Genomic DNA, 27714 nt, shown 5'->3' with positions numbered 1-27714 from the left:
TGTGCTTTTTGCATTCACTTGTATTTCTCACCCTGCAATTTCTGGTTGGTGGGGTTGATGTAAACGTTGTGAAAGTTACTGTGATCCTACTGGCTCAAATGATTAAAAGGAGGGGTCAGTCATGCAAATCGGCCAATAGAAGCCAAAGTTACTGCCCCTCAGAATTTTCAGGCCCACAGATTATCCATTACATTCATGGAAGGCCCATTATGCACATGTATGTGGGCAATTCGTCAGAAAATATTCAAATACAAGAAATCTTTAGGCATGTAAAGAAAGTTAATGCTGTTAATACCTAAGAAATTTCAATTTTCACTCACTGTGCCAAATTGCAATACGCCTGGCTATGTCTTCACTAAAACCTCTGCAACTTTTCTCAGTTTCACTCCGCAGCATTGCAGCTATTGCAACTTTCACCATATGGATATTATGCACACATAATATCCATATGGTGATTCATGATTTTCTGGAGTTTTGTATACTGCAGCATATTTTCAAAGGTCTTTTTTTTTCATATTTTCTTAAAAATATATATATAGATTTTTTTCTTCCATCCTCAGTTACTTTGACACCTGTATTTACACCTCTGATAAGGTCTCACAAATTTTAGCTTTGTTTTGATACTAAGATTGTTTATCCAGAGTGTATGCAGAGAAATACTATATTTATTTTGGACATTTTATTTTTGAGCAGTAACCTCAGGAAAAACCCTGTGGTTTAAGGTCTTATTTTATTTTATTTATTTTTTTGCTGTAAGGTGAGAGTCATATTCATGACATGTTGGAAGGAAAAGTGACATATGACCTTTGTTTTATCTGTTATACAGTTGGAAAAAAATGGCTTTCTGTTCATCAGCTTTTTTTCCCTCCAATCCAGCCTCTGTACAACCAGCCATCTGATACCAAGCAGTACCATGAAAACATCAAAATGTGAGTTTGTCATTATATATGCCTACACACTCTTATCACTAAGTCTTTTATACACAAACACTAAAATACAGGTGTAACGTATTGAATATGTTAACTGACATGGGACCTCCTGTGGGATAAATGTCACTTTAGAGCTCTTGATGGACATGTTTTTATATAAATTAATTACAAACGGATGTATTTAAAGATGTACACCGATTTAGCCAAAGCGCTAAACCCACTGACAGATTAAGTTTTTTGTGTCAGTGTTGTGGTTTTTGTGTCTTTTTTTACAATCGCACCTGTCAAGCAATAGAATAAATTAAGCTGCGAGTGAACACGAAGATGGAGGAGAAAAAGGCAGCTTTAAAGATCCAAGTGATTTTGGCAAAGACCGACCACTGAAAGTGGTTCAAAAACTGGTGAATTAGCAATAAGGTCATTGGTAGTCAGTGTGTGTTGATGCACATGGGATTGAAGAACTGCTGCTGTTGACCTCTGTCCTAAATGGTGAACATCGGTGTCAGAACTGGATCCTTCAACAGTGCAGGGTGTTCTCTTCTAAATAATGATTTCTTTTACATCATGTGGATGTTTAGGGCCACTTTTTCCCAAATTAGCGAAGAGATTTGAAGAAGATCTGGTGAAAACAGTGTTCATCTGGGAAAACTGGATTTTGCTTTAACCTACCAAAACATTAGATGCTTTCAGACCAGAAAAATATATACATTGTTCTAATTACCTAATATCCCTTTTTTGTGTCTCTGTGTGTCTGCACTTTAAGAAACAGGGACCGATAGTCTTGCTTCTAGCACAGCACAAACCTTTGACCTACCTAAGTGTATGGTTGGTTTTGATTCAAGAAGTTGATCTTCTTGAATCAAAACTAACCATACACAGCCCTCTGGCAGAAACCTGTGTTTAAAAAACAAAAAAAACAAAAACAAAGAACAAAAGTCAGTTTTATGGTAGGGAGGAAATGCAGTGCAAATTCACTTGTCAAGAGAGATGTAAAAACATTTGCTTGCATTTCCTGTCAGCTTGCAGCCTGTCATAACCACACACAGCGACACAATGTACTGAGAAATATTATGAAGCTGAATCCGGATTACAAGAAAGTCAAAAGGCCACAGAGACCAAAGCGGAGGAATATAAGTTGCTATGGTTGACTGGTTCCTGTCTTTTGGTGTCGACTGGCATATACTGGTAATGTAGGCACAAAGGATTTGTTATTCAAGCTTTTGGAAACCATCATCAGTGGCACCAGGACCTGCAGTTTGCTGGTAGAGACATCTGTTAAGGGTTAATGACTCCCTTTATACTTGGTAACATATAAAGAAAATAGTTAGTTTTTTTTGTTCAAATTATGTTCAAATTGAGTGCTTTAAACCATGGATGTAGTGTCAATTCATACTTCTCCTTTCCAGATATATTATTATGAAACATAACACACAACTTAAATCATAGTGTTCTCTGTCTTGTTGTTGTAGTTGTTGCCTTACCAGCTGCTAACTGGTTAATATTTCACCCTGCTGATCTCACTGCAAAGGGTCTCCTTTGCAACTTATCGGATATTAAGGATCTGCTGCTAAAGTCCTGGGGAGTCATCCTCCTTGGCAGGTCAGAACTGCTTCAGCAGCACAAGGAAGAGGTGCAGAAGACTCAGGAGCTAGTTTTAATGTTGCGACTGATTGATGTGTAATCAGTGTATACAAGGAATTTGAAACCATGATAGTAAAACGTTAAGAGCAACAACACCTACATAATGTAAATGAGGTCCACACAAGGCAATTCCTGTTATATTCTGTTAACTTAGCCTTTGTTTTTGTTTTTATTATAATTCCAACGATTGAAACTTGGTAACCTTAGCAGCCATTAATCCCTGCATTGGTTTTATATTGCCTCAGTGTGAGAAACTAGCTGCTTTCCACCACATCCCATATTTCAACTATCCTTTACCCACTGGCAGACTACAAACAATGACATTTCAGAGGGGGATGTGAGATAAGCTAAGTAGTGAGACTTGATGGAATTAATGTGTGTAACAATAGGGAGGCTAAGGGGTTAAAAAGACAAGCAAACACAAAAAAATGCCTACTGGAATAAGAGAGGAGCAGAAAGTATACAATCCTGTGTGGCACTGCCATGTCTGTCAATATAGCTTATGTCTATCTGTAATCTTTTAAGGACTGTAATTCACAGTGAGACACATCAAACGACTCTGGGAGGGTGTAGTGGCTCGCCTGCACCGTTGGCACTGTAGTTTGGGCAGTGGCGCACCACAAGATGTGTCTGACCTCTTACCCGCACACTGCTGTCTTCACCCCTTTTGATCCCTTCATCGTTTGATCAGTATTATTGCCTCAAAGCAATTAACTGAAAACTGTCTTCACTCTCTTCGTGTTTGTTATTAAATACCAGTGTGTCGCTTTGAGCCTGCACAATTGACTCCTTTGTTTTGTTAACTGGTTTGATAACCTTGGTATTCATGTTGGGATAGGCGACTAGTAGTATCTCTGTGGAGCTCTGTCTCCATCCTCCATCATCATCTCAGTGTATCATCACACAGTAGTAGTAGTAGTAGTGTCACAAAGGACATTTACAGATATCCTTTTTGTATGCAGTTTACTGTAACGGCAAATTCTAATTATGAGGTTTGAAAAGTTTTTTGGTTTTTTTTCTTAGTGTGGTGGCACCACTGTAGAACATCTGTCACAATTTTGCATATAATGCGTCTTTCAGCCGTCATGTTTTAGAGGTATAATGCCAAATTACAGTGTTCTCCAATATCTCAGAAATGGCACCGGCTTACAGCAGGACAAAGGAAACCTTTTGTAAGTGTTCAGGGCTGCTAATCTTTCCCTTTGCCATCTGGTGTCTAGAGGACAAAGCCATCTCTGTCCTTAAAGAGCTTAATCTATCAGTCCTGTTTTTGCCATAGTGAGTTAGTTCTCATCCATTATAGGCCACACTGTGTGGACATCTACACTATCTAGCTGGATTTGGCAGCTTTTATCTTTCCTCAACCCTGCTGCAATGCCACAGCTCAACATGTGTCTGTGTTTGTATGTGTGTGTGCGTGGGAGTGTTTTTGTAGGTTGGGGGTTGAGACTCTGTAGATCTGACTTGGTTTTGGTACTACAGATAAAAAGTTGGGAATGCGAGCAGGGCCATCGTCAGCATTTATATCTCTGCTTACTGAATGCTATCGTGCTATCTTTAAATTTTCACAAGAGTCATACACCCCTGTTAGCCCACTTCCTAGTTTTCCGTCCTTGTCCATGACCTGAAGGACCCTGCGGCTCAGCTGAAGTGACTAATGTAGAATAAGATTACATTAATCAGTGGGGAACGTGACCTTACAAGTGACAGATTAAGTGTCAGGAATAAAACTCTGTCTTGCAGCAAAGAAAGAGACAAACTGAGTGGCTGCCTAAGGAGATTACTGGCCCTGACCTTTATTTGAAGCTCTGTGGCTGGCTGTTCCCAGCACAGACAAGTTTTATAAGTTTGGCTCCCCTCGCTGTCCTTTCCACCCAGAAGCAAGTTTGAGTTTATCGAGCGGTGGCATACAAGGACAGGCATTGTTTGTGTTTATGTGAGTGTGTGAGAGTCTGAGAGAGAGTGTGTGTTTATGTGGTTATTTTTGTATTGAGAAAAGAAGTGCCGCACAGAAGCTCCTGAAATAATAGAAAATGTACCTGAGGATCTTGAGGACATCATAGGCTTGGCTCCATTATGTGAGAGAAATATGATGAAAGCCAGAGCAGTGTCTGACAATGATTGGATCCCCCTCACATGTTCTCACCTTATTCTTTTATTCCCATCCTTCTGCCCTCTGTTTTCTCCTCTTAGAAACCAGGCGATGAGGAAGAAGCTCATCTTATACTTCAAAAGGAGAAATCATGCTCGTAAGCAGTGGGTAAGTATAGAACTTCACATTTTTGACTCTCTGCTGGCCTTAGCCCGTGACAGATGACTAGTATGAAAGTGGGCCAGCTGCTCCTTGAAGTGCGTGGCCATTTTAGGCATACAAAAAAAAAAGGTTGCTCTCAAAACCAACCAAAAAAATAACCCATGTTGTCATCTGAAAGTATAATTTTGAATTCACTGTACACTGTAATGAGCAGTGTACAGGGTTACCCAATGCTCCAGCCTGCCAGGGCCTGAGTAAGACTGAGCTAAAGAGCACGACTATAAATAAAGCTGAGATCAATGGGGTGAGTTCTGATGCTAGAGCCAGGCAGCCATTGTAAAATCAACTGACTTGACAGGAAATCATTATTTTTTACTGACATTTGCGTGTATCCAAAAGTAAAAAATATATGATGAGAAAGTAGCATCTAATCTCTCAGTTGGTGCCAGAGGAACTCTGTCACAGCATATTCTGTATTGTAAGTTGATGTAAGAAAAAAAAAAAAAAAAAAAATGGTTCAAATGCAGCACCTCATCAGTGTCACGGTGTCCACTCTTCTCAAAGTGAGGAGCTCCTTGTGGGCAAAGTGAAGGGGGACGTTACATTGTAATTTATGAGCCCGTCGAGGGTCGTGTCTCCACCAGGGTTAATGGCCTGCTTTACAGCCTGCCTGTGAGGATGCTGGGAAAACAGTTGGCTGCCGTCTGCCGGAGATTTGACTCGAGGCTAGACTCCTCGTAGAATACCAACACGTCACTTTGCCCCCTCTGAACACACAGGGGTGCATGGTAGGATACACCCAGGAGACGTAATATGAAAAATCATTTTGTTCTTTGAGGGTTGCCGTGTGTTTTAAGGTTTCCTGTCAAATCTTCAGGAAATGCATCTTCTCAAACGTAATACTCCTCCTAGTTCAAATCCAATATGGCGTAAGGATCATATTTAAATAGATCCACATTAGACTGAGCTCGTTTTGTTTCTGTGATCCTTCAGGAACAGAAGTTTTGCCAGCGCTATGACCAGCTAATGGAGGCTTGGGAGAAGAAGGTGGAGCGCATTGAAAACAACCCACGGCGCAGAGCCAAGGAAAGCAAGGTGCGGGAGTACTACGAGAAACAGTTCCCAGAGATCCGCAAGCAAAGAGAGCTGCAGGAGCGAATGCAGAGGTGGGATGATTTGTTTTCCCTACCGGCACAACAGACACTGTTAATGTAACAGACTCAATCAGTTTGATTTGTTGCCTTATTACTGCTGCTCTTGTAAAGCGTTAACGTGGATTTGTTTCATCATGTGATGTAGGTAGCTCACTGCCAGCAGTGTGTGGGTAGATTTGAATGAACGGGTCTTCTTTTTTTCTTTTTGTAGCCGTGTTGGGCAGCGAGGGGGTGGGCTGACCTCATCTGCAGCTCGCAGTGAACATGAAGTCTCTGAAATCATTGATGGAATATCAGAGCATGAGGTAAGCTCTACTCTTAAAGTGGCTTAGCCCCTAGACTTGGTCTTCATGTGCATCTTGTATTTGTAAGTTCTTCCCAGTCAAGTTGGGAGAAATGTGATTATGCCTTAATATGTAAATCTGTATATGTGAGCGTTCACCTATTTCGTATTAAATATGTGAAGTTTGTGAGCTTAAAAATTGTCTATATGTTAATTGCTGCTGGTTTAAAGGTAAGTGCAGCTCAGGCCAAATATTGATGTGTAGCATTTTAGCTTCACTGCACTTTGGATGTTTTTTATTGCTCTTTTTTTTTTTTTTTTTTTTTTGGTGATGCCTGCAGTTACTGGTGGCAGTATTGATACCAGTTTAATGCTGCACCTCACACAGTTATAGGTGTACAAAGAGAAAAAAGGACCAGAAAATCTGTCAGTAATTGGCCTTTCCCATCATCATGCTGAACAATCATCTTTTTTTTGGTTTTGTTTGTTTTTTGAAAGACACAACGTGAGTCTTTGAACAAAAACTTGCTGTAAAAGTGAAAGCTGGTTACCTTGCTAAGAAGTCAGAGGTGTGCTGTTGCCTGCAGCACTTCATCTGAACAGATCACTAGCAGTTCCTCCTTGTTTCCTTACTCTCTGTCATAATTCAAACCGATTCACTGACAGAGCAGTGCCAGAGCTGCTGACATAAACAATGCATTTGCTCTGACTTCAATATAAGTCAACTTGTGTTTTGTTAGGTGAATTTAAATGTGAAAATACTACAGTGGGAAATGTTTGGTTTGCTTCGGCTATGATAGTCTTGTCATCAGCTTTCCAGTGACTGGAGGGTTGCATGTCTAATCGACTGACAATAAATAATCGCAACATTGTCAGGAATAAATACATCTTTAGAGTCCTGACTTCGGTTCAGGAGATGAAGCTTGTAGTGAGGAAGAGGATGACGCTTTATCCAGATGCCAGGCGCGCTGTCTTTCTTTGTATTTTCACTTTTTTGGCAGGCATGAATAAAAATTTGCCTTCATGGCACTTTTCTCCTCTACCTTTGGTGTACTTTGTATGTGACCAGTCTCTAGCCACATGGATAAATGCAGTTAAGCAGAATGACAATGTAGATTTAATCCTCGCCTATTTTTTTTTTAATTTTTTTAATTTTTTTACATTTCTTAGCATATAACCCTTTCAAAAATATGCCTCAGTTCACATTTCATTCCAGTAATTCAGTAACCAACATTTAAACATCCTCTGTGCAAAAATTTATGTTTCTAAAGTGAAACAGTGGAAAAATTACAGCACTGTCAATACATGAATATCCAGACGCTGTACAAAAATGTCCACTTTCGGCACACAATTGGACACCATACCATTGGAATTTTTTTTTATGTATTAAAGAGCAGAAATTAATTAATTTTATTAACAGGCCTAAAAATGCTTTTTTTAAAAATATTTTTGAAGAATTAACCACACATTTACATGGTAATGGCCCTTTTCTGCAGTGCGCATAGAGCGTTTGATTGGCCTCTGGGGCTGTAACTTTGGTTTCCTTTGGTCAATTTGCATGATTGGCCCCTCTTTTTAACCGTTTGAGCCAACAGGATCACAGTAACAATGTCACGTTGACATCACTTCAACCAATCTAGAAGATAACCAGCCTTTCTTTAGCCTGATACATGAAGTCTGAAGAAATTCTTGTTTGGTTTTGTTTGTTTAGCAGACTTCTGCGCATTTACGTAACTGCTCGTTTAATCATGGCTTGTTTTCGGTGTGTTTGGCGGTTATAGAAATGGTTTATATGACATTTTTGCTGAGATTCAGAGCTTTCTGTGGATACCACACATGTCTGGACTTACATTTCTCACCTGTGTTATAACCAATTAAATGTGATCTCCTCCTTTTTGCCCCGGCACCGGGGGCGTGGGGCTTAAGTGGTTAAAAAAATGACCAACTATACTTTTGAGGCCACCACAACCCAGAAGCTAGCACAGCTGCTTTCAGCTGGAATGCTCTCAAAGGCTTTAGGAGTTTCTGGCAGTTTCTACTGGCTCTCTCACTGGTAGTCTTACCTCCTTTCTCTTTGCTTTATGTGCTGTGTAATCTGTACAGTTGACCCATAGCCTTAGCTTCAGTAATCATAGTTCTTGCCCGTTACACTCTGTGTAATTGTTCTGCGATGAATCTAAACCTTCAGGCAGAGAATGGGGAACTTTAGCATGGACTTCAAAATCACAGCTAAGTAACTGCCTGGAGATTTACAGGTTTTGGGAAGAGTTTTAGTATTAAAAATATTTTGACATTCAAGTGTTGTGGGGCATTTAAAGTACAAAAGCTAATAATTACTCCAGTTGAAATGAAATTCAGTTCTCAAAGTGTGTTTTCAAATTGAAAATATAGTCACTGAAAATATCACAGACCAGTCACATGCAAAGTACACCAAAGGTAGAGGAGAAAAGTGCCAAGAATGCAAATTTTAATTAATGTCTGCACCTTCAGACTCACGATATGAAGGATCACACCTATGTTTTATCATCTGAGACAGGGTCCCCCTCACCAAAGAAGTGAAAACACAAAGGAAAGACACAACGTGACTGGCATATAGATAAAACATCATCCTCCTCCTCATCACAAGCTTCATCTACTAAACTGAAGTCTGGACTCTAACACACAAAAATATGCACAAAAGCTCGTACTTATTCCTGACAGTGTCATGATTACTTATTGTCAGTCGATTAGACTGCAAACCTTCAGTCTTTGGAAAGCTGACAACAAGACAGTGCTTTTCATTTACAAACCAGTCCTGAGGTTTTGGTTCTTTGTTACGTTGCAAATAATTGAGTGATGGGAAATAAGTCTGTGAAGGAGAGCTGCTATTAGACCTAGCATAACAGAGCCTGTTGAGTCACCAAATCACACTGAAATTCTGTGCTTGTTTTCCAAATGCTTCAAACATCATGTGCTACCACACAACTTTTTAAGAGAGTGCATGTCTGTATTAGCACTAGGCTGTATGTCTCTCTGGAGATCAGCCCCCTCACTCCAGGATGTTGATTTCTCTGTCTTGTGTGGGTTTGTGGCACGCGTGGACACTAGAACACAGAGAAGCAAATGCGACAGCTGGCAGTCATCCCTCCTATGCTGTTTGACGCTGAGCAGCAACGCATCAAATTCATCAACATGAATGGGTTGATGGGTGATCCCATGAAGGTGTACAAGGACCGGCAGGTTATGAATATGTGGAGCGATCAAGAGAAGGACACGTTCAGAGAGAAGTAAGCTCCTTTCCTTTGATAATAACACTGCTAGAAACAGAAGCTGTTGGACACCCACAGCACAGCATATGACCAGACTGTTGGTTTTCCTTCATCTTTACAGGTTTATTCTGTTTTCAGATGCTGTATTAACTTTCAGTTCAGCTCTTACGTTCATAAAATTTCCTGAGATTTGCTTTTTATATAACATGGCGAACTGCGTCTTTTACTCCCTGTGAAACATGTGTGACTGAGAAAGGGTCAGGGAGTTGTTAGTAAGGAAGTGACTCTTCCTCTTTCGTGAGAATTGAGAAGAGGCGGTTCAGGCAGCCAAATCAAACCCGTGCTGTAAAATCGTCAACTTTAAAGTTTGGCCCCACATAAACTTCAGCTTCTTCTTCTAACAATTCTGATCTAAAAGAAATACTAAGTAACCGGTTTTATTTATTTATTGAAATATTTATTTATGTAATAGATTTTAGATTTAAAGCAGGGTTTTTGTTTTTCTCCTTTTTTCTGTTCTTTTTGTTTTATTTTTTTTAGGTAAGCTGAGTCATAAATTCTCATTTTCTTTCTGTGTGATTGCTGATGTCATCCCACCCCCAGGCACTCTCTTCGTGGTATTTTGTGACTTTCCAGAAATTACCATTATTTTGGATTCATTCTGTTGCCTTTGTTGTGCTTCCACAGGTTCATCCAGCACCCCAAAAACTTCAGTCTGATTGCGTCTTTTCTAGAGAGAAAGGTATACTTTTTTTCTCCCTCTTCACTCCTTTGTTTTTGTGTCATTCCCTTTTTTCAAGGCATAAGAAATGACATTTGTTTCATGTTTCAGACGGTGGCAGAGTGTGTGCTCTTTTACTACCTGACCAAAAAGAATGAGAACTACAAGAACATTGTGCGAAGGAACTACCGACGCAGAGGAAGAAGCCAGGTATTTTCATCTTTGAGGCTTACACTTCTGATAGATTCTCTGCATTGTGATTGAGTTGAGATAAGATTGTTTTTGTGTAGAGCACATGGGGTACTTTATGTGTAAATATGGCACACTGAAAGACTTAAGTCCCTTTAAAATCAACTCAGAATGAGGCTGATAATGTCTGTTGTAAACACAATCATCATCTCACCATGTTAAACCATTTTTCTGTAGTAGGGTGACGTTATTCCTGCTCCAAATGAACTCTGTTATAATGTATCTAACCGCAGGTGCTAACTTCATGGTGGCACTAATGAAATGGCACATGTAGGGCGACCTTTTCGTATGTTTATGAGCAAACTATGTCATCTTTCCTGAAGAAACTGCTCATTACCAGGCACTTTGCGACCATATCTCTTGATTAGCAGCTAGCATTTACAGCTCACTGTCACAGAGGGAGGTATCTGCAGAGGAGGAACAGAAAGTGCATTGCTATACGTCAGGATTGCTCCAAATGGTAACAGATTATTTTTGGGGAGAGGAGAAAATATAATAGGAAATGACTTAATATAAATGTTAATGTCTTTCCAGCTTCACAGAGTCCAATCTTTTTCTAAGTATTGTAGTGTTGTGTTGAGATCATTATTAATTTCACAGAGCGGGAGAGGACATTAGGGATGCTGTGCAAATGGAGAAAAAAGAATTAGCTTCTCTGTGTGAAAGGTGCATTTTTAAATTTACTCTTCTCCCTCCCTAACAACAAATGCTAAGTAAGATTTTGCCAATTGTTGTTTGGTTGTCAGGAGCTACTGAAAATATGTCTATTACAGAGATACACATTGTTTACATGGTTTGGGTGAGCATTTGCTCAGAATGATACTGCAAATACCTCAAAAAGAGAATATGAGATCTTAATTCTTGATGAAGAGCCGACTGATCATTGTTAAGCAGTATTTATGGTTTTAGGTCGAGCTGCGTGTCAGTGCTGTGAACTCTAACCATAAAAGCCCAGACAGGCAGGAAACTGCTGAGGAAGTGGTTCTGGGTGCTTCAGGAGCAAGAAATGTGCTACTGTAATTTCGGAACTTTCGCATCCTCTTTGGTTTTGCCTATGCTAAAATTGAAGCTGCGTAAATCTTCATTTAGGTAAAGTGAGATGCATTTAAAAAACAATAAAAGAAAGCAAGGTTTTAGAAATGAGGAAGAGTGGAATTTCTTTTTTTTTTTTTTTTGGTTTCATATTCTATGTTTAAAAAAACAAGAAAAAAACACCACCACAAAGGCCAGCCTGACACCGTCGGCTAGGAAGTCTCAGACTTGGGTTCTGCCACCAAAATTGCTAAGTCATTCGCTGTTTGGAAGCAAGCAGAACATGCATGAAATCGGAGAAGATAAATTGTGGTTAGTAATGCTAGAAAGATACTGGAGTAACCTACTCAAGTAAAGCTGTTAACCACCGACTGCTTCTTTTTATATTAATCTGATGGGCAGGATGCACAGGATTTTGACAAAATCTGAATGCCTCTGCGTTTGCACACTGAAGCAGGAGATTTTTGGGTTGTTTGTTTTTGCCAAACTACTTGGGATTATCTTTGTAATACGGCACCTCATTGTTGTGTTTTTTCCTCACAGCACGGTCAGCAGCAGCAGCAGCAGCAGCAACAACAAGTGAACCGGAACAGCCAGGAAGACAAGGAGAAGGAGGAGAAAGAGAAGGAGGCAGAGCGGGATGAAGAGAAAAATGACACTGAAGACAAGGAAGATGGAATGAAGTGAGTTGCCATTAATTTAAAAAAAAAGAAAAGAAGTCAAAACTATCCAAGCAAGCTTTTAGCACTGGGAGCTTTAAATTTGAGAGCACACTGACAGCTCAAAGAAAAGATGGAGTTGAGTGGGTGAACCCATACAGCTGGAGTAATTTTTCTTACTTGATCTTTTTCTCCAAGTCGCAATTTTTCGAATTGTTCCATGTCAGGATGCAGGAAATGGAGTTGGGGTAATTTTTGGCTATTGGGAGTTGATCTGGAAATGCAATCATTCTGTAACCCTTGAGCTCTTTCTCCCTCACCTCCAGCCAGACTTTCCACCTACAGCAATTTTGAGCTTCCATTTGCTCTCCCTAGTAGAGCAGCTGTTTTCCTGTTTACGTTCATCCCTTTGCAAATAGCACAAAGTCTCATTTTTAAAACTCTGTGCTTATTTTGTTAGTCTGAGTTGTTTTTGGTGAGGAAAATAAGCCGTGTAATTAACCTAGCTGGGTGCAGTGTTGAAGGAGGGGGTGTTTTTAGGCACGGTGCCACTGAATGAGGCAGAAACGGTAGGAATTTCATTGCATTCTGTTGCCTGAAAATTATTAGATAAATCCATCCCTCTGCGTGTGTATTTAGGCACTATATTATGTTGTCAGCTGAGAGTGTACACTCTAGCAGTTTCAAGCAATGGTAGGTCATATTTGCAGATGTGTCAGACTGCAGGAGGATGATGATGATGAAGCGTTGCCGGGTGCCCGCCTGCTCTGAGGCGAGGCCAGGGGACTCCGTGACTCCCAGCACACCCCGCTGCCTGCCTGTCACCCCTGGCACAGCTGGCTTGCCTATATTTAGTGTGCCACCAGCTCCCTTCAGCAAGATTAATGGAGCTGGGGGAAGATGAATGGAGGAGCAGAAGGTTCAAATTCAGTGGCTGTCTCCTGGCATGCCATTGTGCAGACACTCAATAAATTATCCTGGAAATAAAAAGAATGGAAAAAGCAGCGTCTGCATACACGTTCAAATTTTTGATTTGAAGTTTGTTTCATTCTGAGGTATTTTTGCCCATCCTAGGGCTGTGTGATATGACCAAAATCTCATATCCCGATATAAGACATCTATCGTCCGATAACGACATAAATCACAAAAATGTAATATTTTCTGTAAATTCTGTGAATCTCGGGCAGCTCGACTTGCGGGAAGTGTTTCCAGCTGCGCGTCATGTAACTGTAGTCAAGTGTTCTAACAGATGCGTGAAACTATACATTTTTAGACATAAGTTGTAATGGCCGCCATTTTCTTTGTTATTTACTTTGAGTATTTATTACACAGCGTGGTGCGGGGCAAAGCCTGTTCTAACGTTTGAGTCTAAGGTTTATTTTTTTAGCACCTGGCGACTCTTTTTTTTATTTCTCATCCGGAAATAATCTGCTCTTTCACGTGATTCTCAACAGGATCTTTGGCTTTATTGTGAAAGGTTTATGTGGAACATAAACAAGCGGACACGCGATGGTGTTACCGTCGTTGTTGCTAACGACAACGCATAAAAACAGGCGCTTGTCCGTCCGTAGTGTGGTTATATAAAATATAAGAGAAAGAGAGAACTTTAAGAAATGAATATAGCCACTGCAGTGACCATCAAAACGATGAAAAAATATTGTTGTAAACAGTTTATTTTGCGACCCACGAAACAAACGATAGCGTAAAATGAAACGATAGACGTTTTTATATCGTCATCCGATATGTATCGTTATATCGAACAGCCCTAGCCCATCCTCATTTGGACAAACATGTCCGTGTCCAGGATTGGGACAGTATACCCACGCAAGTAATTGCATCAGGCATATAAGGTCATTATTTTTTGCATATCAGAAAACAGTCCATTAGTTTCATTTACCTGCTTCTCTGTCCACATATTGAATAATGTACCACAATTTCCCAGTGTTACTTCAGTGAGATGCTTTTTCTTGGTCCTGCTGTTTTTTAGCGTTGTAGTATTGAAATGTGTCACAGCTCCTGTTTGTTCAATATTTGCATCCTATCATTTGCATTTTTTTTTCAGAAATTATTATAGTCCCAATAAATATTAAATAAAATTTATATCCCTGATGAATATTTGGAACCATTTTTTTTAAAATCTTGAGTCATCATTTTGTGATGAACTTTGCCTGCACAAAACTCACCACAGATCATGCTTGTAGTCTGTTCTTCTGCAATAAAACACTTGATTTCAGTTTCAGACTGAAGCCATTATGCTGTTGAATCATACCCCCCACCCTACCTTTGTTTTGTTTTGTTTTTTTCTTTAAAAGACTATTATCAGTGCCTCACAGTGCTGCCCAGAAATTAATGTCCCGTTTAATAGACCCGACCATTCAGCAACCCGGTGCATCCTCTTGCTGACTCTGTTGACATTTTCCAAATACAGGGACGACACCTCTGGAGAAGATGCAGAGGACAAAGAGCCTCCCGTGGCTATCAAGGGTCGACGAACAGCCAATAGCCAGGGACGCCGCAAGGGCCGTATAACCCGCTCTATGACCAGCGAAGCAGAGGAGACCTCAGCACCGCCACTCAACAATGAGCTCGGTCAGTATCTCTTGCATTGCAGCAAATTGGTGCAGATTTCTCCTCTCTCTTCTTTCAGTGTTAAAAAAAAACAAATTATCATATGACTTAAGCCACGCTGAACTCTGTAGCCTTAGAAAACAATGTAGGTAAACAGCATGATAAAATTGCTATTGGACTTATATACAGATGTAAAGACATACTTTATTACAAAATCATTCTAAATTAACCCTATAATTTTTAACTGGATGTAAAAGATTAAGATGGCATGCAGGAATAAATTGTGTGCATTTGTTAACAGCAATTGAACAAGAGAGAATCTTTACAGATAAATATTTGCCATCATCACTCAGCACTGAGTTTGGTCACCTTTGATCTAGTTGTGGTCTTTGGTCCCGTACCACAAGAGTGCACTGTTGATCCTTTGTCTGTTATTCGTGTTGTCTTATTCAGTCTTAAACTCATTACTTTTGCCTGACTGTCACTCAAACACCATAAAAAAAAGAAATCGTAATGGGTGTAAAATGTGGCAGCATTAGGTACGCACACAAAATCCTATTGGCAAAAGATGAACTATTAATAAAGGACTGTGTGTCAGCACTGTCCCCCTGCTTAGCTCTGTTTCATGTTCTAACAGATGGTGTGTAAGCTGTGCACACACAGACAAACTAGCTTCAGGCTAGGATGGCATTTTTGATGTTTCAGCATTTGTGCATACATGCTGCAGGTGTAGTCACAAAGAATCCCCTGGTGACTCGGGCTGTAGGGGCTCTCAGTCAGCGGCCACACCCCTGCCACTGTTTGCTCCCTTGCTAGCAGAAGTGCTAGCTGGCGCAATGTGCCCTTCACAGGTCCATATAGAGGACACGTGAGCACAGACTACTGCTGCGCTGTCCTGTCATGGAAGGCCAGGGACAGCCTGGCTTATGGCCTGTGCAGCGAAAGAAGCCAGTTGTTATGTCTATAATCATTAACTGACTTCTCTCCTTGGATTTCCTGCTTCCACCATCTAAAACAAACAGTCCCTAGCGACCCATGCTGCAGTGCTTCACTAGCAAGCAACTCAAGCCTCCCTCCCCCTCTTATTCTTTTTTTCTTCTTTAATTTCTCTCTGTCTTTCTTCTCGTCAGTCACTCCCTAACAGACATAGTGACAACTCCCCACTCCCCCCTCCACCTCCTCCCGCCTTCTCTAACTTGGTGGTTCTCCTTTTTTGTCTTTTTTTTTTTTTTTTGTCTTTTTAAAAAAAAAATTTTAACAGCCAATCTTGAAATGAATGAGAGCTCTCGCTGGACTGAAGAAGAGATGGAAACTGCCAAAAAAGGTAAGACACCTTTCTTTTCTCATGTGAAGTAGCTTTATTGCATGTTTTATGTATTATAATAAACTCGTCAACGCAAAGAATACTTATCAGCTTCAAGCACTGTTCGAAAGCATAGACAAGTGATGTGGCTGTGACTTCCTGTTGGTGTGGTAGCAACCACCACGTGCTGCTAGGTTATGTCTATGCATGTGTATGTCAGTCTGCCTGAACGGAGTCTGCTGCTTTTTGGAGCCGTTTCCCTGTGTCTCTGGGTCAAGGCAAGCCTGTATTTTATCAAGGAGGCTGTAAAGTCTACCCCTTATCAACCAACCCCTGCGAATACGGCAGTCATTAACGAATGCGGCTGTTTATTGTCTCTCACTGAAGATTACTGGCTGATTCATAAAGGTCACTGACATTCTGTCAGTTTTCCTTGCACCTGCACTCTCTGAGTATGCTTTTAAAGTTGTTGTTTTTTTTTTGTTTTTTTTTGTTTTTTTTTGGTTTCGTTTTTTTAATATGCAGTACATTACCCTCATTTGCTGATTCAATGAGCCCTTTACCTGCAGTAATGTTTACTATGCTTTAAAGACACGTTTACATATTGCAAGAAAAGGTGAGTGTGTGTGTGTTGGCAGTGACATTGCATATAAAGATCTTTCTTTACTCTTCACAATAAATGTATCCTTTTTCGATAACTTCTAAAATAGTGGGCAAAGTTGATCAACTACCTCTTTGTAGTGCTAGGTCTTCTGCACATGATTCACTGGGTTTCACAAGGCGGCTGCTTTGTGGTAATTTATAGGTGATGTGTCATTGTGCTTTGTGCGACTGGCAGGCCTGTTTTTGAATGTTTTGAACAGCAGATGAGGTGCCTTGCAAACAACTATCAGAAGCTCCAGTGTGATATTAAAATCCCATTTAGTCTGCACCTGCTTTGTGCTTTGTGTCCCGTCTCCTGCAAATTGCTACTTGGGTGTTTGTGCAGGTTTGTGTGTTAAGAGGTTATTTTGTGATAACTGGCACTAGCCTGGCTCGAACACGGTCCTGTGTAGTAATCCTGGTTAATGTCTTCAGTTCCATTCTCCTGCTGTAGGATTAGTGGGGCACTCCATCCAAGAGGATTAGCCTGGCAGCTCTGTGGGAGCGGTGCTTCTGTGAAGGGCTTATGTAACCACAGAACCCCAGCTACAGTACCAAGGGCTGAGGAGGAGGAGGTCGTTTTATCATCAGTTCTAGCAACAACCCCCACACCTGTCAAAAGGGATTCCCTTTCCAAGAATTCAGACATTCCAAGATCACAACCTCCGTCCTCCCATTTCCTCAGTTGCGCTTTAGTTTTGAATAAGCTTGTCAAGGTGCTTTTCCGCAGCAGGTGCTTGACATGTATATGTTTTAAAGAGGTTTAGGTGTCCCGATGCTAATGTGTTTATCCCTTTGAGCTAACCAGATCTGAATAATGGCATTTATAGTGTCTGGCTGGGCCTCACCATTCCTGCGTGGCAGTGCCAGCCAGCAGTGCCTTCGAGGATGGCATGGCCACACTTGGAGATGGATCGCCCTTGTCTTCCCCAGTCAAAGATTGGCACCTCAAACAAGAGATGAGCAGGCTTTGTAACTCTGTCTTAAACCCACCACCCTACGCCTACGTGAATGTGGGCACATGCAAGTAATGTGTAGCAAAGGCTATGCCTGTGTGTGCTGGAGTGCGTACCAGTCTTGGCCAGCATTTATGTAAGTGTGCTAATCTGCCAGGCTTCGCTTGGGTGCGGGCAGCCAGGCAGCTGGATAATAGGCCCAGCTCTGCATGCTGGAAGAACCCATTTAAAGGAGCAGCAGGTAGAGAATGCCATATTATCTTTTCTCCCTTTCTCCTCCGCCGTTGCTCCAACTCTCTCTCGTTCTGTCTCTCGGTTGGGAAGATGGCAACAGCCCAGATTGGCAAGAGCTGTGGAAGATTTGGCAAGCGCCTCTTTCCCCCACTCACTTTCTCTCTCCTCTCACTGTGTGTTGTTATAAACTAGAGAGGTCACATTCAAGATGAAAAGCAGGTCAGTCAGGAAAAATGTGAAAGCCTTTATGCTTTCTCATGGTATCAACATCAACTCCCTCTCTCACCCCTGCTGCCCCCACTCTTCTCTCTGTGCTTACTCTCCACTTCTATATCCTTTCCCTTTCTCCATTGTCTCTCTGGCTCAGTGGCTCTGCTTTCTCTGTGTTTCCTCGCTTTCACCAGGCTTCTCTCTCTCTCTCTCTCTCTCTCTCTCTCTCTCTCTCTCTCTCTCTCTCTCTCTCTCTCTCTCTCTCCCCCCCCCTCCACCCCCCCCCCCCCCCCCCTCTCTCTCTCTGTTTACTCTTGGACTGCCCGAGTGTATGTTTGTGTCTGTGTGCTAGAGTATTAACGAGAGAGAGAGAGAGTTTGTACTCACTCATGCGGTTGTGTGTGCATGTGTGTGTATGTGCATGCCGCGGTGCCTGCTGGCAGAGTGAGGTAGGGGGAGGGACAGACCGACGGAAAGAGGGAGGGAGGGAAAAAAAGAGAGATAGAGGAGAGATCAGATGAGGAGAGAGAGGCTGAGCACATAGAACCGCCCCACAGTCCCACTTTCCTGTGGAAGTCTTCCCAGACGACCGCCATTGGGGAGAGGAGCGACTGAGAAGAACAGAGCAGCACTCACCGAAGCACAGGGAGGACAGAGGGAGAGGGAAAAGGAGGGGAGAGGCCAGGAGCATGTGCTGGTTTAGAGTATGTCAACCTGACACCGGCTCATGTATCGAGCCAGCTGGCAAGAAGAACACTGAGACTGAGCTGTTTTCATCTCCTCTGCTCTGGATCCGGAAGGCCCAGCCCTGAACAGCTTCCCTGCTGGCCCTCGAGAGATCAGACCGTCTGATAGCGTTATCCAGAGCAGGGGCACGAGACGACGACCAGAGCGACAGGCATGTGACAGACAGGAATAACCACTTTCTGGCCGCACCAGGTGTTGATTGGACTTTATCTGGGAGGAGCTAAAGAAAATACGATGTCCTGATTGGGTGTGAGGCTACCACCTGTTTCAGTATTCTTACAGCTGATTGGATGTATGCTACATGTGTGTTGCTCTGAGCAACTGAGGCCCTGAGCCAACTATAACTTATTGGGATTGTGCTTTGTGTGGTTTGTGTGCTTGCGTGTGGCGGATCAAACTGGATATAGCTAGAGGTCATCACAAAGTGACCTTTGACCTTCAGTAAATAAATTGAACTCTTTAGCACTTCAGCTTCACTGCATGCTGCGAAGAGTTAATCTAACTTCTATAAATGTGCTTATTCTTATGCCACCGTTGTTTCATGGTTGGTGTGAAGGCATATATTTTTGTGTGTACTCTTATCAGTTTCGAGGGTGTATGACTTGTAGGGCAGTCCACCCCCTCCCACCCACCGACTTTAAAAGGTTATTAGGTATCAGCAGTCACGTGTCTCAGTCCTCATGGAGCGAGTCAGGCCAACCAGTCTTTTCTTCCTGGGAGAAGCTTTTCTAGCAATACCTTTGGTGGCAGCAATGAATATTTCAGCTGAAAAACCTCTTCCACTTTAACAGTTTCAAGGTGCGCTGCCACTTTTAGACTCCAGAAGCTCAGACATGAAGATCACCCAAGCTTGTTATGGCAGCTCTTTTTATAATAGTATTAATAAATTCTCAGCCGAACAGTGAATATTATAGGTCTTTCCACTTTTTCTGCATGATTCATAGCTTTGCTAGCCCTTTTAGCTAGAGATTTTTTTTTTTTTAAATTACATTTACACACTGTATGTGTGACACAGCACTTATGTAGGTGCTAATGTTAATACAATTGCAACTATTGTGCGAGTGAAACACGACTGTGCAGTTTTAAAAAAAACTTTTTCATATTTAGGTGGCATTTTATGTGTCGTAATATCAGTGTTATAAGTATCTCTGTACACAAAGTCTTATGAAACATTTCCAGGAAATGAGACTTGTAAACAACTAATAGATCAGTTTTTATTGCAGATATTACTTAGTAATAGTCTTATCACTAACTACTCAATCCAGTGTTGGTATCAGATTCAGGCTTTCAGATTATTATGAGAGCTGAACTGATGGGGCTGTAAACAGCTGTCCTTTCCTCTCCTTTGGCTCGCAGCTCTGCGTGTCGTCCTACTACCTCCATTAAGCGATGAGATGCAGAGACCTCTGAACCCATGGCCAAGGTTATCCCAAGACGTGTTGGCTCTGTGCCTGTTAATAACACCCCTCCCACCCACCAGCCCCCAGCAACCTTTTGAGAGCTGTCCTGTTGCCAGGACCTGTCAGGCTGGCACAGGAAACAAGTGGGTGGTGTAAGCTAAGCCTCTTACAACACACTGTTAATGAGCTGCCTTTTAGCTAACAGCAGACTCTGGGAGGGGGGCGCTGGAGCAGATTCTATGCTATCTGTATTTCTCATTTACTTGTCTTTATGCACTGAATGCTCTCTGCATATCTTACTATAGCACATATACACACTTTATGTGTGCGTCCCTACATTCTTGTGTGTTTCATGACAGGTTGATCTATCACAGCCCTGGCCCAGCGGGTGCCTGTAGACTCTTGTGTAAGGCCCAATCATGTGCTTGACTGAGTAAAGGACTTGGGTTTCTTGGAAGTGGGTCACATCAAAGTCAGTTAGAATATGACACACAGTGACCCCAGTGGAGTGAGTTAGTGATGTCATTGGTTTGACTGGCGGTTTACCTACCACTAGCACGTCCCTCTCCTTTTTGCTTTATCAGTCTCTCTCTTTCTTTCACTCTCTGTCTGTACTTTGGAAATCTATGTTAATAAGCCATGGTGCTCCTGGCAGAGTGGAACAGTGTCTATGTTACACTGTGGGTAAAACTCCCAGGCTGTGCCGCAGTTTAGACAGCTGTATAGAGACGGATGTTCTTGGCTATTGATTTACAATGGCAACGCTGTACACTTGAAGAGATTAGAGATGGCGTTGATAGTATATAAGCCAAAATAACCATTAAATTTACAATCGTCACAAGCAGTGCACTTTGCACAGCTTACATCTTTTACAGCTGCAGAGAGAATAGCAGATCATCAAGGGCCACATCCACACGTCTGTCTCTGTATGTCTATCCTAATCCCTCTGCCTGTCCATCTGTTAATTCTAGGCCTTCTCCAGTATGGTAGGAATTGGTCCGCCATCGCCAAGATGGTGGGATCAAAGACCGTGTCACAGTGCAAGAACTTCTACTTCAACTACAAGAAGAGGCAGAAACTGGATGAAATTCTGCAGCAGCATAAAATGAAATCGGTAATCAAAATGACATCCGCAAGCCTTTAAAAAAAATAAAATGAATTTTATACTTTGTGTAATGTTATACTGTAAGATTGCTTCTGTTGAGTTTTTTTTTTTTTTTTTTTGGGCTTATTTTCACCCAGGAGAAGGAACGAAAGGCCCGTCGTAGAGGCAAAGCCTCACAGAATGAGGAAACTAATGCCCCATATCCAGCAGAGGAGGAGGAGATGGAGGGTTCAGGAGCCAGCTGCAATGAAGAAGAAGCCCCCGAGGATGGAGAAGGTATATCAATCCTTATGCCTTGATTTTAAGCCTTCTATTTTGTCTACAAAGTTGTTTGTATTGCATTGAATGTTCAGGACAACTACAGCCGAACTACAAACTAGATTGCATACATAGACTTAATAACTCTCTTACAGTTTAGTTATTAATGGTTGTAAATGTAGAATTTATGCCAGAGTTGTTTTTTTTAAATTGCATTTTATTCTACACAAACTTTATAAAGTGGCATCGTTTCATATGACAGAAAAAAGTGTTTGAGCAGCTCACGTTGGCTTAAAGAATCATGGTTTACAAATGGGAAAATGATCATGAAACGTTGCTGTAGTTTGTTGACAGAAGTGTACTGCGTAGACTGTACTTCCTCAATAGAGCACTGAAGTCCTGGGGGCTTTCATCCATCATTCCAATTGGTTTTGTTTTCCCCTTATTGTACAGTGAAACCTGATTAGGCAGAAGACTGGCACTGCGAAAAATCTTCTTTAGCAGAAAGAGATAAGAGGAAAAATGGAAGAAAAAAGGTGAAGGAGATAAAACATTTGTAGTACAAACCTCTAATTTGTTTCCTTTCGAACCCTGTGTCCCTGCCAGGTGGAGCCAATAACAGCTCTGACACGGAGAGCCTGCCCTCGCCGCACTCGTCTGAGGACAGCAAGGCTAAGGAGGAAGCCTCAAGCAAGGCAAAGGGCAGCTCAAACACTGGCGACAAGAAGGAGGACCTCGCAGACACAAGTCAGGCAGGGGATGAGAAACCTCCAGTCAAGGAAGATGCAGATTCCATTAAACAGGAGATTAAGACTGAAACAGGGGAGCCCAACAGAGACCAGCTGCAGCCAACACCGCCCAGTGATGCCACAGATACAAAACCTCCCACTGCAGGCACGGAGGAAGTCAAGAGCTCCAACAAGAACTCCAAGAAGGACCATGCGGCCAAAACTTGCTCCCATGGAGACAGTGACTCTAGTGCCACTTGCAGTGCTGATGAGGTGGAGGAGACGGACAACACAGATAAGAACAGGTGAGGGTTCGTAGCAATGGATATAGTGGATAATGGTAAATGGTAATTTCCCATTTGTTTAAATTAAAGCAACAATTTTATACAGGCACAACATTAAAACTGTGACCCGTGAAGTGAATATGATGGATGCTCTCTCTACAATGCAGTATTCTCTTTCATCGCATTTGTTTCATGACTATGGGGTAATGCTTCCTCCCTGACCTCATCAGAAGCTGAAATACTATTACGCCACCTGCTATAGGCTTTCTCAGTGACACCCACATAATGGGGTGTGACATAGCGTGAGATGTCATTCAAAAACCTCTTCTCTCTTCTCACGGAAGCCTGTTGGCAGCTGTTCTTTGGGTACTAAGCTAACGGCTCTAGCCGTACCCTATTAGGTAGCAATACTGTATAAAATAAGTAGCACTACTTTTTAGTCTGCGCTACCCAAAGAACAGCAGTATTCTTCCCTGCACATTAGTTTGGTGGCTGTTTAGCCGATTGTCAGGCCCACCAGCATGTCTATGGCTAACAACCTGAGTGAAGTTGGAAATCTGTCTCTCTGCAGCAACAAGAGATACACACCCAGTTTGTGTGGCATGTGTAGACTGCTGAGGCTGCCTTGACCTCCCCCCAAATCTGTATCCATTGTATTCCTTTATGACACAAATTGTGCCACTGCAGGCTCGCTCACCAGGCTAACCTGCAGGGCAGTGTCCCTTTGGTGTGTGAGGCAGCTTTGCCACAGGGAAAAGTGCTAATACCTAAGGACTTTTATGCAGAAGCACACTCTGAGCCAGTAGCTAATTCTTTCCCATCGCTGGTGGCAGACTGACGATGTGAGGGCTTTTCTCTATTAGAGCTATCCTGGGAAGCGACGCTAACAATGATGGAGATGAGTCAGCTGATTCAGAACTCCTGTCTTCTAACTATAATTTCCAACTCCCTCACTACCAACTAAACCTCCATCGCTGTCTACCTTATAGCGCAACATACAGGACATGTGCAAGCACACAGCTGCTAAGATCAACATCCCTTCAGAAGAGGGTAAGATAGCTAAACCAGATACCACTATGTGGGAAGAAATATTTGTTACATCCGACAATGTCCTCCAGTTCCAGAAAGTGGGAATATAGGCTACTGGGAAAGCCATGGGGCTAATGGTTCTTGTGGGGCGGGCATGCTGGCTTGGGCTCCCCACCCTAATGACAAAGGAAAAAGGATTTCCTTGACACCTCTGTCATCTGCCAAGGCCTCTTGGTTGCAGCACAGGCAGCGTCTCCCCCAGCATTGCATTTTCAGGATTCCCAAAGTACCAGCCCCTCAGGCTGCAGCTGTTCTCAAGAATAGGGACATTTGAGGTTCTGATGAGGTCATGCAGGAGGCCCATAGTGAGAACCATCAGCACTAATCAGAGGACCAGGCTTATAGCCATAACCCTGAATTTTACAGGGACATCTTTTCCCTGGTATTTATGTGGTTATTACTTTTACTGCTATTTACCACCCACCTAACACTGTTGCAGATCAACAAAAATGGCTGTACCTTAATGTCCTCCAACAGAAAGCAAAAAACATATCAGAAAACCATCTCGAGAATATAAGAAATACCTCTGGACAGTGAGCCTGTTTCCAAACTCTACAGACAATGATGCTATCAAACATCTGTTGCATATAAAAGTATGAGGCACAGTGGCCTAATACCACAGCAGCACCCAAACACTCCAATATCACCAATGCCATGCAGTCATAAGATACAATGATGCCATGTTCAAGCTCCAAAGGCCTCAGAGCTGTTCTGGCATAATAGGGACCTACACAGTATTAGGCAGATTGAGTGCTGATCAGTGTATCCCTTCCCTGCTTTATTTCCCCTGTTTACATCGTTATACCAGTTTGAGAGCTTTGTTGTAAAAAATCTTCTGGTTTTTGAGTTTTCTTGGGTATCTTACATCTCTGTTCTGACACAGCAGACATAAGAACACAAAGCAGTGAGGGCTTTGAAGTGGTAGTAGTTGCCTAGCTACACTGTACAGCATTGAAGCCATATTTGGCAAGCTGTGTTTGTGTGTTCATGTACCACAGGTTGCACTTTTCTATTAGCCAAGGATTTTATTTGCACATCAGTATGAAAATGTGTGTGTGTGTGTATGTATGTATATATATGTGTGTGTGTGTGTGTATGTATATATATGTATATATATATATATATATATATATATATATATATATATATATATATATATATATATATATATATATATATATATATATATATTTTAAATAATAATATTAATAAAACATGTCGTATGTGTCTGTGAATGAGGCCGCTAGAAATTGGTGTCAGAGTGCGTAGGAGAACTGATTAGTCGTGTTTGCACGGTACTTGTTCAGTTTTTTCCATGACAGCAGACTGCATGTACTGGCAGAGCTCAGGGAAATGCTGCCCTCTGCCAAGGCAAACAAAAGGGGGAGGGTTGGGGGGGGCGTGCATGCGTGGTTCTGTGCATCGATTTGTGTGTTTAACTGTAATTCAGAGTCTGTTGTGTTTTTTGACAGATGTGTAATACATCAATATGAATCTTTACTTTTTTCCCATGGTCTCAGGCTATGTCAGCACACATCCTACTACATTAGTGGGTGGAAAAACTAAACAAGTGATTTTGTATGCTCTTCTTTTCAACCTCTTCTTTACTCCCACTAACTTATTTCTGTCCGTCTGTGTAGAATGATGTCTCCACGGCCAAGCCTACTGAACTACACTCATGATGGGGTCATATCATCCCCACTACAGAAGCCCATGGATCTGAAACAGCTGAAACAGAGAGCAGCTGCTATACCACCTATTGTGAGTTGCTAATTTTAAAGTTGCTAGCTTTAGTTCTTGTTTCAAACAGTTACAGATCTTTTTTATGTATTTATTTATTTTTTATTTAATATGACTCATGCAGAACTACTTTGCTAGAATCCAAGAATACACATATGGACTTGATAATGAGCATTGTTATTGTGTCCCTATAAACCTTTATGTCCCTTTTTAAGTGAAGAGCATCGTGGCTTTCCCAGCCTTTGAAAGTGTCTTCGCCACATAAAACTGATGAACTCACGCACTCACAATCTTTCATTGCAGTTGTGAATCCTATCAAAGTCTCTCTGCTTACAAGGCTAACACCATAGTAGGTGAAATTGTTAAGTCATAACTGTATAAGATAAGCCAACCAGATGGAGGATAACGAGAAATGAGATAATGACCATTAGGGAAACTTTAGCTTGTCAAGAAATAAGAGATGCGTCTTAGCTGACATGCTTATCAGATATTTTATGTGGCTAACCATATGTCAGCTCCTGGATAGGAGTGGGCTTGTGTTATATGTGTGGCACATATGTAACTCTGTTATTTTCTTGTCGCCCTGTGTGCAGATGCAAGAAGCCTCGGTGCACGGGGGTCAGCAGAGTGGGAAGGCATTACTGCCTCCCCACGCTTTGGCACTGTACCAGCAACAGATCACCATGGCTCATGGGGAGTCCTCCCAGGAGGTCAAGCTGCAACAGCAGCAGCAGTTTCCAGGCCAGCCAGGCAAACAGCAGCCTTATACCCCACAGGCAGACAGAGACAGGGAGGCTCTGCACAGCAACAGCCCACGTGTTCGCCCGCGCAGCCCCTCTGCCGGCGAAAAGGATGGTATGCACACCTCCATCACAACAGAAACTTCTCTTATTGCCTAGAAACTATATTTACCTGCTGAAGTTGCAAACACAAGTTCTTCACAGTTTTAGGTTTTCAGCTTGGATCCTTTTTATCACTGTTCTGTATGACCTTAGTGTCACTCCACTGCAGGGTGTACAGCTTGGTGTTTTATGAAAACAAGATTAGAGGATTAATGAAATTATTTTTTTAAAATGAGGTTAATGAAAATGCAGTACAACATGCTGTTCTAGTTGCATTTGATCTAGTTTTACTTTGTTGGTCCTTGCTACATCCTGTAACCTTGAGTCTGTGTACTCTAGTGTTTAGGGCATTGAAGTGTTTCTGGGACACTCAGGGAGAGGGAACTGATAAATGATCTGGTATTGCTATTGACCCAAAAGGGAATACAGTCTGGTTCAGTGCAGTTACTGTAAGCTTGTTGAATGGACTTTTAAAGGTCCACACAAAGAGAGGTCTTTTATAACCAGCATGTGCACGGCAGCTGTGAACTCCAAAGTCCTTTTTCATTCATTTATGCTAACATAAGGACAGATATAAACATGTATTCCAGCTGATATCTATTGATATTTCTCAGCATTTAATCACCGTGTGGGGGAAGTAATAGTTACAAGTAAGCGCTTGTGGGGATTTAAAAAATTGAGGATTTGATGATTGTAAAAATGCTGTGAGGATTTAATGATCTGTGGTGTGCTTATGTCCATTCAGAGCAATGAGAAGCAGTTGCTGCTCCTCCTGCAGGGATTAAGTAGGTTCATCCATTGCCTTTTAACTTCTCCTCAGCTGGATTTCACTTTAAATATTAGCACTGGGATGGTGTGATTGTATTAAGTAAGGGTACTAATTCAGTGGCGTGTCACTCTGTCTGGGAGGTAGCATGAGATATTCTTTGTAATTCTTATGATGACATTGATGAAGGTGTGGACAGTAGTGTGTTGGTAATGGCCAAAGGACAACTTCTTGGATTAGTGGATAACCATTTGTGTGTTGTTACCTGGTCCTGACTCTCCTTGTGTGTCACTGTTGCAGAAAAGCCCCCAGCATTCTCTCCACACAGTGAAGCTAAGAAGCAGGCACTCGGCCCTGATGACCCGAGGACCTCTAACTTGGGGCGCTCAGTTCTATCCCCTTACCCTGTGTCCCCACGAGACATGTCCAAGAGCACTCATGACCAGCACCTGATCCACTTCAACTGTGAGCATTCTCTTTACATCAGTGGTCGCCAATCCCCGGGCCTCGGACCGGGACCGGTACCGGTCCGTGAATCGTTTGGTACCGGGCCGCGAGAGTTGAGGCTCAGGTCTGAAATGTATGGTTTTCAGGGTTTTTATCGGTTTTCAGCATTATTTTGTTATTGTTTTTATCGTTAACTCAGTTTTCCTGGGTCTTTTCACGTGTGTT

At 42.0% G+C, this 27714-nt stretch overlaps 1 protein-coding gene across 4 annotated transcripts in view; it reads left to right on the top strand.

Annotated features, from left to right (window-relative positions):
- The window catches only part of ncor2 (nuclear receptor corepressor 2), a 90568-nt gene that overhangs the window by 45631 nt on the left and 17223 nt on the right, over positions 1-27714 (top strand). For all 4 annotated transcript variants that reach the window (XM_085293742.1, XM_085293741.1, XM_085293739.1 and 1 more), the window contains exons 8-23: positions 877-929; positions 4764-4830; positions 5818-5990; positions 6190-6283; positions 9349-9527; positions 10197-10251; positions 10342-10440; positions 12055-12194; positions 14599-14759; positions 16000-16062; positions 21202-21344; positions 21473-21611; positions 22200-22626; positions 25335-25455; positions 26028-26289; positions 27343-27507. In XM_085293742.1, coding sequence (XP_085149868.1) covers positions 877-929; positions 4764-4830; positions 5818-5990; positions 6190-6283; positions 9349-9527; positions 10197-10251; positions 10342-10440; positions 12055-12194; positions 14599-14759; positions 16000-16062; positions 21202-21344; positions 21473-21611; positions 22200-22626; positions 25335-25455; positions 26028-26289; positions 27343-27507 — 2341 coding nt within the window. The remainder of the gene's footprint in view (positions 1-876; positions 930-4763; positions 4831-5817; positions 5991-6189; positions 6284-9348; positions 9528-10196; positions 10252-10341; positions 10441-12054; positions 12195-14598; positions 14760-15999; positions 16063-21201; positions 21345-21472; positions 21612-22199; positions 22627-25334; positions 25456-26027; positions 26290-27342; positions 27508-27714) is intronic.

This window comes from Mchenga conophoros, linkage group LG12, assembly GCF_057382185.1.
Source record: "Mchenga conophoros isolate Kocher_MC1m ecotype Shallow Benthic linkage group LG12, M_conophoros_male_GT1.1, whole genome shotgun sequence".
NCBI lineage: Eukaryota > Metazoa > Chordata > Actinopteri > Cichliformes > Cichlidae > Mchenga > Mchenga conophoros.
The sequence above is the reverse complement of the archived record's forward strand: the minus strand, read 5'-3'. Positions and strand labels throughout refer to the sequence as shown.